Source organism: Perissodus microlepis, chromosome 12 (assembly GCF_051167445.1).
Source record: "Perissodus microlepis isolate ML-2025 ecotype Zambia chromosome 12, ASM5116744v1, whole genome shotgun sequence".
NCBI classification, from domain to species: domain Eukaryota; kingdom Metazoa; phylum Chordata; class Actinopteri; order Cichliformes; family Cichlidae; genus Perissodus; species Perissodus microlepis.
In genome coordinates, this window is record NC_140472.1 from 29820911 (window position 1) to 29839085 (window position 18175).

Sequence of the window (18175 nt, forward strand, 5' to 3'; positions counted from 1 at the left end):
AGAAATCAGGTTCAAATTTGTGTTTGTACTTGAATAGAAATTTGGAAACAAGTTCAACCCATTCTTCTGCTTCTGTGCTTTTCTATTACCAGTACCTGTTTTCTTGCCCTCTCTTCTCTGGCCTGAGCCTTCATCTGCTGTACTTCAAGCGAGTCCACCCGCCGCCGGCGCATAAACAGGTCGTGGTTCCCGATGCATAGCTGGAGGATCTACATAACAGAAATGGTTTACAAAACTCTAATTAACTCCACTAACTACTAGTATTTGTCTTTATGTTTTTCAGACTACTCAAGTGTTTTGATGAAAAGCAGTACTTACTAATCATGGTCAAAACAACTTGAATCTCAGCTCAACTCACCAGCTTGTTGACTCTTAGCCGTGAAGAGTTGAACTTGAAAACATTGGCTTTCTTATCCAGAGGTTTGATTGTAAACTAAAAATTGAAGAAACAAGAAGATGTATTATCAAACATCAATAATAATTATGTATCGTCAAATGACAAAATAAAAAAAACACACCTGTTCTGTAAGACAGTTTCTTTGGAATCCATAGAAACACAACAGGGAATTTTTTTTTTTTTCCTATTTTAACTGATGTTTTTTATTGTAATGTATTATCAATTATAAACTTAGATAATGTAAGCTTAACATAATTAATTAAAAGATTGAAAACCGACACTAAACAGTGGTAGCTCACACTCCTATACTCCCATGACTTCAATTACCTTCTCTTTTGTCCAAACAATCTATATCAAGATGTTAAACTGCAGATTTTCCCACCTCTTTGTCACTGTATGAGATATTGCGAATCTCATTCCAAGGAAAGGAGCACTTGGGTGTCAGCTTGTTGTCTGGCTCGTATATGTGCAGCCCCAGGGCATCTACTCCCAGGAGAAGATCTGTTCCCTTTTTATTCTGAAGCATATCAGCAGAATAAACAAAGCTTTTTTATTACCCAGCTGTTCAGGGACACTGGCAAGCAGCTGTGAAACCACCCTTCCGGCCACCATTTATTTGTACCTGCATTAAACAGAAGTGGCTTTGTGATGCTCCTGCTTGCCAAAACTATTTGCTAGATTTGTGATAAACAATGCCAGTTGCTAGGTGTATATATGCAGTCTGTGTTTGTTAATCTGAAAAGGAATGCTTGAAAACTATTTACTTAAGTCGGGTTTTACTTTTTGTTGATACATCCAAATGTCTTGGCTTTTAGTGAACACACTGATAAAGGCCATAGCCACCACCAGTGGATTACTTTGTGTTACAGGGTTGTTTTTGTGATGACTCACCTAGAAAATACAGAGCTAAATAGCACTATATTTAACCTAAAATATACCTATTTCTTTAAAATATAACTAATAGAATCAAAAGGCAATCAGTTAAGTCAGGCTATTCCCACCACTTTAATTAATAGCAACATGGTGAAACTGACACACCTCCAAATCCCTTATATCACCTGCTTTTGCGATGATAGAGCGAAGCAGCATTGACTCACCCTGATTAAAAAGTAATTCACGCCATACATGTCCAGGTCCTGAGCTATTTTTAAATACTCCATCTCAGCTTCATCCCTAGTTCAAAGACAGAAAGAGAGAAAACGATTGAGAGGGATCCAGAGGAAAGAGAAGAGAAAGACAGAGGGTGGGAGGAGAGGAGGTGCAGAAGTAGAGCGAAACAGGATATCAGACCTTGTTTCTTCTGTTTTTGTGTGTGGCATCTGTCATGTTTGTGTGATCTATAAAAACTCTGCCATGCAGCTCTTGCGAGGGTGAAAACATAAGCACAGTGCTGACACAAAACACAACTATAATTCCCTAACAGGCTTAAGAGGTCATGCTTGATGGCAAACGAGACTTATTCCGATGCCTCCAAGACTCTAAATACTGCAGGAGAGAAAACAAATGCACAAAACTCTTCTCTTCTCCCTTTCTTTCTACAGTGCTGTTAGCAAGTCAGGGTCAACTCAGCAAAAAAGAAAAAAAGAATATTAGCATACTTTGATGGCTGAGCAAAAATTAGGACAGACTTAGCCCTAAACTTTTAATAGCGGGCTGCATGATATGGGTGGTTGGGAAATTGATGATTTAAGCTTCATCAAAGTTTTAACAGGAGAGAGAATTATGCCAAGTAAACAGATTTTAACTAGGTTGGACACTGAGGATCTGAAAAAATAATATGGGAGAGCTTGATTTATGAAAAAACATGTAGAAGCACATAACATGTCAATTGCTTTGATGTGTTTATGCACTAACTTCACGGCTGTACTGAGTTTTTAAAGAAACAGAAATACATGCCAAATCAACCAAAGCAATTGCCTTAGTGGGAGTTCCGGCTATAGCAAGGGTCTCCAGGACGACATCGTGCTGGGTGAGGACCATCAGCTTCCCTCCCACTGATTGGGTTGAAAGGGTTATTGATCAGTACCAGTGACTCAGTTATTACTTTTCCAAGTGCTGAGGTTTATGGCTTTTAGAAATCACTGTCCAGCATTGAACTCACCACCCACAGAGTTGTAAGACACTCCACATCCCTCACACTTGCTCCCTAATCATTTTCAGCTTAGCTCAGTTTAGCGGTGGAGCAAAGTGCAATGGCACAAAAATAGATTTTCATTCTCCTGTCATTTTAGGTTCACTACAGCAATTAGGGCAATGCAATATCTACAGTGCAGTATTTACTCTTAAAATAGCTACATTCATTTTGCTTCTTATGAATGTAGAGGGTATTTAGTTACACTTAAATGATGTAAATTCATAAGTTAATGGACTTTTTTTTGGTCAGCAATAAATTTTTTAATAGTCCATCTAGTAATGCTGCTGAAAAAAAAAAAAACCTCAGTTCAGAGACAACTGCTATGAAATCCTTTTTGCATTTCAATGTAAGCCAAGTCCAGTTTTACATAAAACATTTCTTGCAGTATCAAGTTTTAGGCACATCCTGTGTGAACTGAAAACTTAAATAGTGCTGATGACTGTGGAACTTCACAGCAGTCCAGTTCAGTGCGGCAGCTTTTACCTAGTCCTACCCCTGTGCTCCGCATAACATGCTGTGATCCTTTCCTCCCACATTTCTGGAGTCATCTGGTACAAGTTAATCACCTGAAATGGAGAGGAACAGATTTAAATACAGAGGATATAATACATATTAAAATGGCCACGCGACGCGACCCGACCTCGGATAACCAGAAGAAGGTGGATGGATGGAAAATGCTAATAATGCAATAATATAACAAATATGTCAATCGAGAGTAAACTATCACACCAGATACTTCAGTTCACTTATCTCTAAATTGGCCTTCATTTTGAGATCAACTACTCACCTGTAAAGCTTTAAATTACTGTAATTGTTGTAATCCTATTGAGTTAACAACATCTATTCATAGAAACATACATTGCTACATCAAGTGTCTCCAGGACCACATTTTGCCATGATCGCACACGCACACCGCCTCACGAGGTGAAAACAATATCAGCTATGCTTTTGTGAACGGTTACAATATCAGCCTCTCTGTCACAGCCGGTAAATGGCCATCACTCACCCTCTTTGGCAGCAGTTCCTCCTCAGCCAAGAAGCCAGGCTTGTGAACAGCAGGGTCATAATCTCCGTACTGTAAAATAGACCAAAAGTGCCCCAATTGTTAAAATCACTATCCACCTTTCATCCAATAACAGCCAAGACAATATCTCTCTTGGGAGCTGTTCATAAGTTAGAACTAGAGCACCTTTAAGAAAATGGTTTCCTGGACAATGAATGTCATTCATATGCACTGCACATATCAGAGCCCAGCTGTTGGGAGATAGTGTAAATGATGTTATTAGAAATATCTCTTGGACAACTGAGATCACTTATCAGCATAGATCTAGGGTGCAAATTATATTATGCATGTTTAAATAGAGATATAAATGGATTAGGCATCTCCAACTGAGGAGTTGTGGGAATTTGCTCTGGGCTACAGTAAAACAGGTAGAAGGATATGAATTATACATGCGGCTATAGTCTGAAAAGTGGAGATTTTTTAAAGTAGGCTAATATGAACACTGACTTTCTTTTCTGCACAGCTGTACATTGCTATATGCACTATGCACTTTGTGGTTGATGTAAGATGAGTCTGGTAATGAGGATAACAATTTTTAATCCTATAGTTTATATTTTTGGGAATTACACCAAGCAACAAATAGACTTTACTGTCCCAAAATGTTGATTCTGTTCATCTGGATGTAGCGTTTTCAATGGGAAACATTTCGTCGCTCATCCAAGTGACTTCACGAATCAACTTTCGGAGATTTCCTTACCTGGATGATTGAGCACGCATCAAGACAGTTCTTTATTGTGTGACTACCAACTCAATTTTTAATATGAAAATCTAACTCCATTTAAAAGTTGCCCTTCAACAGTTTTCTGAATCTGTAATCCATCATGCTAACTCACTGATGAGCTGCATCTTTTGTGGTAAACCGTTTTGGAAAATTACTTTTAAGGGCATCTTAAAGTGCATAAACTGAAGAGAGAAACCATCAAAGTCACCTATGCAGTTCCTGAACCTTAGTGAACAGTACCCTGAAGACGTTCTGGGAAAAAGAAAACAAAAACACCCATAGTTGTAACTCGCGGCTCTGCAGAAATCAAAAATTGAATTTGTCCCGTTTCTTCTAATTTTCCACAATTGATGTATGTTTACATTTCGACTGTTATCATTGTAAATATAAGTCAGAAAGGTCTGTGTTTTTTATTTATGACATTGTCTTGGGGTTTTCCACTTGAGACTGACTGTGAAACTCCAAGTCTTTGAAACCCTGTTCAACCAAATATCCAGTGACAAGTGCACACCCGGTCTAGCTTGATTATAATTGTTTGCTGCATGGCTTTGTGTATGTTGATGCTGATGAAGGCAAAGTGTAAAAACATTTCCATCACACAATTAAAGGTTTTAAATTAATCAGTGTGTTCCAGTCCCCTGTTTTCTTCTCTGGAAGTTTTCCATTTCTTGAGTTGAGTAGTGTCTGATCCAACTGAAAGATGACTGAACAACTTTAAGTATTGTGTCTGTATATCTCTTCACGTAGATTTCAACCATTACGACTAGTGAACCTTTTGGTTATACCTTGGTGAAAAACAGGTGCTGTACAAAACTAATTTATTTCCTTACTCTGATTCTGGAATCTTATTCTATATAAAGTTAAGGCTGCTAAAAACTGTTTACTGCTATTACTGGTATTGTATTGAAAATGTAATTGAGTCACCTTTAGTTAATAAGTAAAGCAGAAAAATACACACAACAAAGAAACTGAGAAATGAGGAACCAAAACCATGTACTTTGATGTTGCATTCGATAGAAAATACATCCATAAACAATGACATGAGCTTTGAAATGCAATTTTCAACGCAATGATCTTTTGCACTTTAAGTCTTTTGACCATGTGTCTGTCTATAACAAAGTAAAATTAACAAATACTTTGTTTGGTTGTGATTAAAGCTTTAATATTGGTATTTTTATATTATTTTTGTGCACAATAGCATGAAAACAGTATTTAACAGACCTGAATGTAATATGCCTGCAAAGCCTGAACACCACTGCAGTGACTAACAGACTGGTGAAGCCAATGGCCATTTAATTAGATCCCTTTATTTCAGTTTCCCATCTTCCCACTTCTGCTCCCGAGGTTCAACACCTGCTTGTTTATAATTGCTTCATAATTGATGATATATAGACTTATTAAGGTTTTGTGGCTCCACTGGGCTTCAGCTCAGTGACAGACACGGTGATATTTTGCCAGTGACAATGCTCTCAGATACGTTCTGATTACTTACCTTCCAATTATTTCAAAACAACCCCAAACTACCCGTGGTAATCGACTGTCCAAGATAGCTTTTTGTCAATATCTTTAACTGATGACTGCCAACGGCAGCTCCGCAGTCTGCAACGGCTAATTAATGGACATTATATTCAATAAACCCCAAATACAACAGAAGAAGGGAATTTATCACACTATTCCATGTAAAGAAAACCAATAAAAAATGAAAAATACAGATTTTCTCACACCAGCACAGCAAATGTTCTATGGATTCAACAATTCTCAGACATTTCTGTGCTAAATGGCAATTTTAAGATGCTTGCACAAAGCGATGGAGAAAATCTTAAACATTGCATTTACTTTAATTACCATGTCATCAAATTGTAACAGTAAGTAGGCCTCAGTATTTAGCTCAAATTACTCATTTACCTAAGTCCAGGCAGTCATTATGATCACATCTTTTTGCCACCCAGCAATTATCTTGGCAACAAAATAAGATTACATATCGACCACGCAAGTGCAATATTTCATGACATCAACACGCTTGTGTCAGAGCGCTTCAAACTGCTCTCGCATTAGTAAATTAGCTTGATGTTTCCTGGTATAACTGTTTACACTCACTGAGTAAAACCCTACCAAACACATGGAGCACAGTCAGGTAGAGAAGAAGAGTGTTACTCAAATTAGAGACAACTTGTTACATTACAAGTGCAATAAAAGCTTTACAAAACGGGTTTATCTGGCTGAAACAACAAGGGTTGAATCTCACTCTGTCTGGCAAAAGCAAGAAGCCAACAGGGAAAGGCTTTGTTCATTTAAGTCATCATATTTAAACATGCTTCAGGCTAACCCATGTGCACTACAGTTGGAATAATATAAGTAACAACAATGACAAATAAATAAAAAATACTTTCTGGTTTCATAGCTAAGCTTTTCCAGTTACTTGTTGCTACAGTGAACGACTGCAAAAGGGGATTAACCTGATATGTTTCACCAGCTTGTTGTCTATATCATTTTTTCCACAGTTCCCTGCCTCAGTGTCACAAATGTTAATGCTAGATGACCTGACTGTGGTAGGATTACCCATTATAACACTTTGGACAGGTAGAATTTTAATACTCTCAAGGCAAAGCTGACAACTTCCAATGAATACTGAATAACCAGATTGAAACTGAAAAAAGCGACATATTTGAAATAATTGTATCTGTCCCATAAAACCCAGACTGGGATACAACTACAAAGTAAGTAGATTATGGCTCAGGATTTTCAAAAAATATATATTAGTACATGTTTTGTGAAAGCCACCTGTAAAACAGAGCTATTCCCACCTGTGTCTTTCATGCCTTTTAGCTTCTCATATCCCTCCCCACTCAGCACGACACGTATTACAAATGGCTGAGTGATTCAGTCTCATTCCCTACATACCCTCTGTGCCAAAATGACTGCCTGCACATTTTTCCAGGGTGGCTTCTTGTTGAAATTCCATGTCAACAATCCCTTCTACCACTGCACTTGCTTAGGATATAAAAAAGGACACAGTGAAACTTCTGCAGACCTACAAAGGCTGAAAAAGTAAGACTATCCTATGGACACTGCTGGCTTTACTGAAAGTTTTGGAAAGGCATCGCATCAGATACAGAACCAAAAGATAGAGGGTATCTACATGAACGCAACCACATAGAAAATGAAATTTTCCAGTAATCTCCCAATAAAAGGTTCAGGTTCAGGTTACTTTATTTGTACCCGTAGGTAGGTCTGGTTTGCAGTTGTAAATCATCGATCCTCACATGCACACTCTCAATACAGACACAACAGACAACAGATAAGTGTAGTACAAAATACTAAAAACTAATAATAGTTTTGAGCATCATGTAATCCACAAAGTAACAAAGCTATAATTTATTCATCTGTGTGATGGCTGCTGAACAAAGCTGTTCTTAAACCTTGTTGTTCAACATTTTGGGACCAGAAACCTTCATCCAGAAGGAAGAAACTGAAACTGACTTTGCAAAGGGTGCAAAGTCACCATGAATTGTTAAATATGAATACTTTTAATATCTGTGGAAAGATTTAATACATAAGCTAGGATTGTTCCCTTCACCAGGAATCATTTCTTAAAGTCATTTTTGAATAATTGCCCACTGTTTCTGACAACAGCTTTGGATATGTGGTCTCACGTTATCTTTAAGTATGTTCTGATTTGATGCAGAATTCAAAGCTGAATCAATGACTGCAAGCTGCCCAATTCCTGAGGCAGTGACTCAACCCCAAACCATTTTCATCATAAAAGGCTTTTTTCCTGGCATGCCTCCCATGCAGGTCAAATTTCTGCAATCTCTTTCTGGCTGTATACACATGCACTTTCAAACCAGCCAGCAGCTGTGAGAATTACCTGCAGATATTGAGGACATTTTGGTGTTCTTACAGACATTAAACAGTGTACTTTTGGGCTGAATACATTGGGGCAACCAATCCAAGACAAGTCTTTTAGATGACTTTCATTCCAGACTCACAAGATTCCACAATCATAGAGTTCTTTAGATGCTGGCATGAAAACATACCACACTTCAATAACAAAAAGTTGTCACTGGTATCTAGTCTGAACCCTCTAAGTTTATTTTAATGGATTCAAAAAATGTAGAGGTGTATTTACTTTTTCGTGCAACTTATCTGTTTTCTCTTCCCTAATGAAATTCTGAAAATGACCAAAAAATCTCCAGGGCTATTTTCATCAGTTATTATCTAAAAAATAATTATTGTGGTCTTGGTCCATGGTTCATCATCAGATGGTCAAAAAAATGCCCACCAAGGTCATGTCTTCAATTTAAAGACTTCTGATTTTTCCCACAATCGTAGACTTGAATCTTTCACTTAGATGTAAAATATGTGGAATATTTTTTCCCTTCCAGCTCATCATTCCATTACTCAGGCCCCTGTGTTCCCTGATAAGAAGTTTAGAAAATAGATACAATAAAGAACATATAGAACACACAAAGTCCAACGTGTACAACTGTGTACAATTGGAACCAACAGTAGATATCCCCAAAGTTCAAAGAGGAATGTTGTCTTTATCATTAAAAAAAGTTTATTAGAGACTAATTTATGCTTATTTTCTTATGGAATTTCAAGAATATAGTTTTGTTAGCAGCAAAAAAAAAACTAAAGGTTTATATGTTTATAAGATTTAACATTTACTCTCAGTTAACAAAGCGAGCTTTCCTTTGATATCAAGTTCACCGTTTAATGACGATACTCCGTCAACAAATTATATTATGGACCAACCTCTTGAATGCATATTGCATTTCTCTATTTCTCTACTTTCTGATATTTCAGAACAATTTTTTTGAAATGTTATATTATTTCTTTTGAAATATCATTCACTGAGTTGAAAACATCAGACACTGACATAAAAGACTGAAAACCCTGACAGGTTAATATGTGCAGCTTAAGAGATGATCAAAGTTGAACTTTTCAACAATTTCCATGGAGTGTACTGAATTTTTCACAACTGTAAAATCCACACACACACATAAGCACAGGGCAGCAGGTATAGATCTCAAATCCAGTAACTAATAATTATTTTATACATTTTCACAATTTTCTGATCTGTATGCGAGTGTAAGGTGGAAACTTCTAGAAACCATTATATGTATTCTACATCTAAGTGCAAGTCATGACTCTGAAACAATCTGAAGTCTCTGACATAAGACTTCACCTTGGCCTTGAGAAAATTGCAGTGGGCATTTTATTGACCATCGGCAAGACCATGATGAATGTTACTGTCAGATTAATCACTGATGAAAATAGTGCTGGTTATTTATGCCTTTGAGTATTTTATTATTTTATATTCGTTGAATTCACTGTATGAAAATTACTCTGTGCCCATGCACAGGTGAAACAGTTGCAAAAGAATCAAGAGTCTCTGACTACACACAAATTTCACCACCCTCTATTTTCTGCTCTATTTGCGCATTCTTTACAACTCATGCATGGTAATGTTAGCTTTTCTTGCTTCCCACTGCGTTCACTGTGAGTTATACAGCACTTTCTACTAACCTTTAAAACTGATTACACAGAAGAATTCTGTGTGACCTGAACAGAGCTATGATCCACATTATAAAGAAATTCTCTTTTAAACATTAAAGCGGTCTTGAATAAGCCTTTACTCTCTTCCTATTGCTGTCTTCAGAGTGGCATAATCATGATTAAAGATGTGCCAGAGCACCAAAGTAGATCCCACTGTGTGATATACTCTACTTCACTGTCTGCACAGTGGTTATGGACAAAAAAAGCTCATGATGAGAGAAGGAGAAGGGAAACGTCTGCCAAAACCCTCTCAGCAGCTGCACTACTAAACAAGTACCTGCCTCCCTTCTACAATGCCATTTTATTCGAACTGACACTAATCAAAGTGGACTGCTGATTAAATAAAAAACAGATTGTGGACCAGTATGTTATGTTGTTGCTGATACCGGGGAGCACAGGGATTGTGCTGATTTGCTGACTTTTCTTGATCCACACAGTCTCTTTTAACCTAGCCCTGTTAAATTGGCATGGAAAGGCAAGTCTCTGAGGCCTCTTGGGCAAATCTTTGAGGTAGCAAGCAAAAGCTGCACCTCAGTTTCCCGATCATTTTCTTGCGGATTTAAGAGAGATGGGATCCTTCAACCAAGACGACTGAGATCGCTTGACATTTATTAAGTGTGCTCTTTTCTGTGGAATGATTTCCATAGCCTACAGGTAACATGTGTGATCCTTTACCAATAGATCAAAGACATATAAAAACAGAGCACATTTCATGCAGGGCAATGCACTTTATAGAGATAATATGCCTACTTTCATGTAAAGTACTGAAAAAATAAACAGTGAAAAGATATTGACTAGCATACACATATCACCAGCTAACAGACATCAAAGTAATTTTAATAATCTTAAGTAAAAACAAACAAAATTAAACCCTAAACCTAACCCTTGGCAAAAGCCACTCTGAAAAGGTCAGTTTGAGCTGGCATGAATAATCCACCAGTGCAATTAGTTGCATTTTCTTCCATTTTGGGAATCTTCAATGATTCACATTGATTACATTCTAATTTCTCAGGCTTTAATTTATTTAAATCAACATTTACACAAGTCTAGCAATCTGAATGACTGTTCAGCCAATTCCATAACCGGCTCCTAGACAAATGGCTCTACTACAAGCTTCTTCCATATTAGTTCACAAAACTTGTATTTTTATGTATATTATTAGTTAGAACGGAGAGTACAATAATTATTGAGGATCTGAAACTTATCTGGCCTATAAATTTGCTATTTCCCGATATATATCCATTTCTGCATTTATAACGACCAATAAATGAACTACTGAATTTGAGTAAGAGACAGAAGAAACACCCTTCAACCATGTCATGAGTAAGTGTTACATAGTTTGTCCACCAGAGGTCAGTCTGCAACTTCCTTGTTGGCAAGTTGTTTGGAATGTCATAAACACAACTACCAACCAATACAAGCAGAATCAGTTAGAGCATAACCACGTAATCCATCAGTCACCCTATCGATCTCATGCATCATCATAGTCTTGCCTTTGAAGAAGACCTCAATATACCCAACCTCCTTCACTTTTGTAACTTAGACAGCAGCAATCTGGATCAATTAAGGGTGATTTATGACTTGTCTGTCGGGAAACCAATTGCCTCCAACTGCAGGACTTTTCCACAACAGTATTGCATCCTACAAGGTGATAACCCCTATTACTACAAAGTTCCTTGTTCTTGTTACAGCTTGTACACCTTACTTAAAAGAGCAAAATGCTAAAGCCATGAAACTTTCACACCTGTTTAGTAACTAATGTCATGCTACTGTTTAATGAAAATGGATTGTGCCATTTTATTCAGCTGAGATTTCCTGCTGCCTCCACACCTGCTGGGTGGCTGCAACACCTGGCTGGTGCTTTAGGAGTGTAGCTAATTCTATGTTTTAGAACACTTATTTAAAAAAAAATAAGCTTGTAGCTAGGTTCTTGGTTTGTATATTTCATCTGAGGTTGTGTAGTACCTCATGAAAAAGGCAGAGCTCTAATATCCTACCACTATCCTAAAGATAGTGATCTCTCAAGGAGACTTTTTTTTACCAAGTTTCTTCCTGTTCATAAAATTCCACCTCTTAGTTTTGTAAAAACAGCCAAAAAACCCTGGAACTATCAAGGGAAAATGAAATATGCTCTTCTGGTCCTTATCAAGAACTGAACAGCAGCAATCTGGATCCACATTGGATGATTTATGGCTTCTCCAGGCGAAGCCAAATATGAGAAGATTATAGAAGTCAAACCCACAGTTCATAAGAGTAAACAGTACATGCAGTACTAAATTCAGGTACTGAACAGAGAAAATGCCATTTCTTCTGAAATCCCATAAAATAAATCCATGCTGTTTACAAGTTCATTCAGATCTTAGGAAAGTTTTTAGTAAGCTGCATCCACAAAGTCCCAAAATCAGTACCTACCTCAGCGTGGACAGCATAGGAGGCCAACAGCACAGACGCCTCAGGGGGACAATGAATCTCTTCGTCAAGGATCTTCTTTTTCACCTGAGGAGTACCGAAATATAACCAGCTTTACTTTTTTCCTCTGAAGACCATAGAAAGCTCTTGAGATCTTGGTACATACAAAAGAGGGCCTGACCCTGGTCAGGCTTTTTAATCAGACAGTTTCCATTTTTAGCTTCAGAAAAAAGTTTCCATTCATTGGTACTAAACCTGGAACCACAGATTCTAACTTTATAAATATGAAGCTGTCATAAATGAAGGTGTGAGCTTGTAAGACATTTTCTGTTTAGAGTACATTTTTCCATTTGATAAGGTCTCAGTGACCCGACAGCTCAAAGCCTCAGAGAACAGTCTCTATTCATCTCTTCCTGAGAGCCATCTTTCTTACCTAATTTTGTGAAGAGAGGCATGGACCTTGCTTAAATAACACTTGAAATGTGTAGAACGAATGAGTATAAATATACCCTGACAGAAATAGCTTTCACAATTGGGTAGCAGTACATCATGTCAACACATGCGACCATCTTTGCTCTCCTTGATCTTCTGAGTCTCTTCCTGCATGATTCAACCTGATTTCACGAGATTCCCACAATCATCTGTTTTATTTCAATTATGACAAAATGTCAATTTTATGTGTCTTTGAGCATATTACCATTATAAAGGCAGTGCTTCAAAGCAGATTACGTGTTTGCTTGATCAAAGATGGTTAAAAACAGCAGTGCCAAGAGATGTGTTTATTTCCTTACATAAATGCATAGTCTTCAAACCAGGTAACTTAACTTTCAACTATCACTGCTACAGTGTTTGGTATTTGATCACTTTCGAGAGAGGTCTGGAAACAGGATGAAGTGTGCCAAATAAATATTGTAAGACTTAAACATCATAGTCACATAGGGACCTATTAGACAGAGCCAGGAACTATGTACATAAAACAACACCATTTCATATGATCATTAAGATGCCCTAGGAATACCAGCTTTCTAGTCAGAAGAGCCTAATGACAAGTCCTAAAAAAGCACCAAATGATAACTAAAGGAGAACGACCCGTTTTTACAATATGTGTTATTTCTGCATCTCCAGGATTAACTGTTCTGTCTATGAATTCACTCTTTTCAGTGTCAAGAGTGGTAAAGAGTTTGTAGCTTACAGAAAGACCGGTGCATGTTTAGTGTTGACTTAACTGTCAAGGATCACAATATTAATATGACTTTTTTTAATGGGCATGAATCCCCTATAACAAGGTCCCTCCTGATAAGAGTTCTGCTTCTCATTAGGTGTCACTACCTGAATAGCATCACCTATCAAACTAACTGAGTTTCATGCTTGCATAACTGCATACTGAGCACAAAATCTAATGGTAAGGTTAGATGGTGCAAACATACTTCAGCTGTACTTATATAAGACAATTTTATGCTTTTAACCTCATTAATTTGCAAAGCCAGTCATGCTGTCTTCTCTTGTTTTTGAACTAACAAAGGTGTGGAGCCAGAGGTGACAGCCCCTAATCATGGCAGGCACTCAGAGGCTGACGCTGGAATCTGGTTTACAAATGAGACAAAGTTGTTGCTAAGATTACAGGCTGAGGTGACAAAGATGTGCATGTGTCTGTTTGTGCGAGTGGTCTAAAGTATGTGATAAGTGTCTATGTGTGTTGTGTGTGTGTGTGTGTGTGTGTGTGTTTCTGTACGGGTGGGTGACCATTTCTGATAAGGACTAATCCACCTGACATGCCTATGACACTAAACAGAGAGCACCACTTGACATTATAGGAATTAATGAGAGCAAAGTAATAGGAAGACAAGCGACGCAATTCACTACACATTTGTATTTATTTCCCCTTGTAGCTCTGCACTTCTTGTGCACTGCTGTTATTTCTTTGCTCTTGTCTTTTTTTAAGCAAGGTCTTCCCTTTGGAATAAATAAATTACTCCAACTACCTTTATACGGATTAAGGACACAGAGAGACACTTTATATGCCTTAAGTAGATAAGTGCTCTACCCAAACACTGGAATGCACTGCAGTTGAAAGTCACGTTAAACTAGCACATTTGGCTAGATATGATGGGAGCGTTAGGGGAGATAAACATTGCATAGAGGATATGTTATTAATTGGGCCAATAACTGAGCCTTTAAAATCTAACTATTAATTGATAAACGTGGCCGGTGGCACTGGACGATGAGCGCACAGTTACAAATCCTATCTTGTGCGAGGGGAATGGTGTGTCAGGCACTGCGGGAAATCCTAGAAGAGTATTAAAAGGATAGAAAGGATAGTGGTAATATGTTGTGCATTGATTCCAAGTGGCCGCACACAATCAGACCTAGAGAACAGAAAAAGTATATTACAGAGCCTTCTGCTCAAGAACCTAGGGGGAAAAATATAGATTCAGAGGCCCTGTTGCCACTAGATTAGAAGAGTAAGAAAGTCACAGACAAAGCACATTAGCCAAATGCATGGTGTGCAAGGGTGCAATGGATAATCTCTGTGTTGCAAAGTATTTTCAAAGCTTTAGGTGCAGGTTTGTTGGGGGGGGGGGGTTGTTTGTTTGTTTGTTTTTTCAGAAAGTTCCTCCTCTGATGTTGTGTTGTTTTAAAGGTTCAAACATGCCCACACCTGCACTGGAAAATGTAGAGAAAAAAAACGCTCTTCCCTATTACCCAAGTAATAATCCAAAATCCACAGTTCTTCCAAGACAAGCATGTTGTGTAGCTAATATCCTGCAGTAATTTTGACTTATAGAGCAGCTGAGATAACATAATGTCAGAGACAAGCAAAATCTCCATAGCAAACCCAGAGGCCAAAGAAAAATCTGTTAAAATCAAATATTTCAGTGTGCACTACATATGTCCTGACTTACACTGACAATGAGAGAACAAACGTCTAAATGTACAAAATGATGCACATAAACAGCGTATAGTTACTTGTAGAAAGAAGAGATGTTGTGTGATATCTTGCACTAGCTCCTCCTCTGCATTTTCAGGGTAAAACTTGGCCAGGAAGTGAAAGGTGATGGGTTCTTCTTTTGGCACCTCCTGATCTAGAACCTGCAACAACAAATAAACAACTTTTTTTTTTTATTGTCATGACTCCTATATCTATATTAACAGCATTTACATAGCACATAGTTTTTTTTAACAATTTAAGTGCAGCAGTCACCTTTTTGTCCATTTTAAGCCACGCAACTGTGTCCTTGATGTTATACCGGAGACCAAAGAACCATGTCTCTCTCAGTCCAAGAGTTCGGCACACCAAGTCAAAAAGGTCTTTTCCTTTCCACTTGACCTGTAACACAGAAAAAAAAATAGGAGGGAATTTTGCATTCATAATATCCTGCATCTTTGTTATCTAGTCATACTGGCATTTCTATTACAAGACTGGGTTCCAAGCAGAGAATCATACATGTTCTCCTCATCCTGCTGAGAGCTAAGAGGGAGGCATATCAGGCACACATATCCAATTTAGATTGGCTTTCATCTCTAGCCTCTGAGTTAACTTGGGTTGCAAGATACTGTCAAGTGCTTCCAAGGCTGGCATGAAAAAATGCCCTAAGAACCGCAAAAGAATAGGATAAAAATCTCTCCATGCACAAGGAATGGCAACCTTGACCATGCAATACTTCTATGCAAGGCTGAAAGAACACTGTCTATATGACCAATACTTATTATGTGGTTCTTCTTCAACCCATAATTGATACAATCGTCATCCTAGCACAGAAAATAGAAACCTGTAACTCGGATGACGCTGTTATGTGTAATTACTATCTCTAAAGTTTAGTGGGGTTCCTCCCTTGTAAAAATTAAAAAAGGCATGGTGTCTACAAGTCATTTTGAAGCCTTTCAATTCTCACATATCCCCAAGTCATTTGATAAACCCAAAACACCACATAAAGGCCAAAATTACATTTTAAAAAGCAGCATAAATCTCTGGTAGCAGATAAACTTCAGCAAACCTTATAATGCACTGACTTTTGCCACCAACTATTTCCCTGATCACATTGGTGCAGAAGACACAGATAAACATATAACAGATGATTGTCTGTTCAATGTTTATATATAATATTATGTATAAACTGTAGCTGATATCGCCATAATATCAGCTACAGCTGTTCAGTTCATGGGTCACAGTTGACTGCTGCCATCTAGTGTCGAAAAGTGCTAATTGTTTATCTTAAAAAGGAATGGACACCTGTACCCATTCAGTTACTGTATCCATTAGATTCTTATCAAGCATTAAGTGCAGTTATAAATGCATTACAATGCATAGCAATTAGTAACTAGTCGTTATTAGCTGTACCTGGCGTTGTGGCCACGGTCACTACAAATGTCGAGAAGTCTTGGCTCAAGCTGAATGGATTTAAGATTAGTCTCACCTCGCAGCTGAACTCCAGGTCCGACTCCATTGTGGAGATCTTGACGTTGAAGGTCTTCGCTTGTTTTCTCATCAGCGAGTTAAATCCCATTTTTGCTGCAAAGGCACTTGCCATGGCGAACAGTTCAAAAAAACTAACAATTCAATTGTTCAAAGTCGCTTCTACACTTACCTACAAACTGAGTGCACGGTCAAGCCATTTTGATTAACTTTTTTAACTCTCTGGTGGAAACAGAAGACGAGTCATCCGGCATAGTTGAAAGACGAGCACAGCTGTGCATGTGACTTTCCAGACTTAGTATTTATCGTTCATCTATCGCTGGATGCTCAAACGAGAGTTACACGAGTTTTTAAGACTTTAACTGGCATGTTATTGCTCTATTGTTGTCCCGCAATTACGTATTTATGTTATTTTCCCCTTTAACTCCCAAAAAGAAAATTATCAATACATTCATCCCAAGCAGATAAATACAGCGTAGTGTCTTAGGCTTGCTATTAGTTAGCTAACTAAGGTTACATATAATATGAAACCTTAAGTGGCGACAACTTTACATAGATCCGTAAGAAATACGATAATGTTCACATTTATGCGTCTCACCCAAATCATTCAGTCTGGAGACGTCAAAACACTTAACTTGTTACACATGAACTACGCAAAAAGGAAGCGAAACACCAGCTAACCGCTGCTAAACACTTGTTAGCCATCTCATCCAATGATGCATTCGGGTACCGCCCAAAATGTTGTAATGACAACGTAGTACATAATAATGGCATTGACATAAAATGCCATTTTATTTTATGGCAGAATGCTATTTATGGCTTAGCCATTATAAATGAATACTTGCATGCACTTCGCTTTCTTACTCTAAGACAAGCTCAAGGGGTTCACTTTGTGGTGACTAAATCCACAACTATTCTGGTGATCAATAAAAATGTTGTTGTATTTTTCAGACAAAAATGGCAGACCTAATTGTGTTGTGTCTCAGTTATGAGAAGCAACTGCTTTAGTCTGTGAAATGGGATCATAATCTGAATATATTTGATTTTAAAGTGCTGGGCAGTAAAATTAATTAATTAATTAATTAATTAACATTTAAATGAAAGAAAACCGATATCAGCTAATCTTGGGCATTTGAGCAGTGGATTATTGAAGAACAAATGCATCTGTTCTAAATACAGGATCTCTTTCCTGGAAATCAACACCAGTAACCTTTGGCCTCATGTAGCCTAAACAAGATGGGACTTTTAAAACTTTCTGACACTAACAAAAGCAAGAAAAAATACTAAATTAAATTAAAGAAAGAAAGAAAGAAAGAAAGAAAGAAAGAAAGAAAGAAATCAGTATAATTTCTGTCATTTTTTACTAGACAGGAATAGTCAACACTTTCTCTAATAGACAGATTTAGCTCTGCTGACATGTGGACAGTTCCAGGAAATCCTTTATACCTCATGCAATAACTATCTACCATAAAACT

General features: G+C 37.6%; 1 protein-coding gene across 3 annotated transcripts in view; it reads right to left on the reverse strand.

The window, feature by feature from the left end:
* Positions 1-17436, reverse strand: part of nf2a (NF2, moesin-ezrin-radixin like (MERLIN) tumor suppressor a) — a 31205-nt gene extending 13769 nt beyond the window's left edge. Inside the window, exons 1-11 of one of the 3 annotated variants that reach the window (XM_084945979.1) lie at positions 16873-17435; positions 16702-16796; positions 15489-15614; positions 15254-15376; positions 12290-12373; positions 3538-3606; positions 3015-3097; positions 1495-1570; positions 780-914; positions 359-433; positions 96-209 (exon numbers count right to left, since the gene is read on the reverse strand). In XM_084945979.1, coding sequence (XP_084802105.1) covers positions 96-209; positions 359-433; positions 780-914; positions 1495-1570; positions 3015-3097; positions 3538-3606; positions 12290-12373; positions 15254-15376; positions 15489-15614; positions 16702-16791 — 975 coding nt within the window. In that variant the 5' untranslated portion in view covers positions 16792-16796; positions 16873-17435. Of the gene's footprint in view, positions 1-95; positions 210-358; positions 434-779; positions 915-1494; positions 1571-3014; positions 3098-3537; positions 3607-12289; positions 12374-15253; positions 15377-15488; positions 15615-16701 lie in introns of all 3 variants that reach the window. The other 2 variants (XM_084945980.1, XM_084945978.1) reach the window with 2 other exon arrangements.
* Positions 17437-18175: the final 739 nt, after the last annotated feature.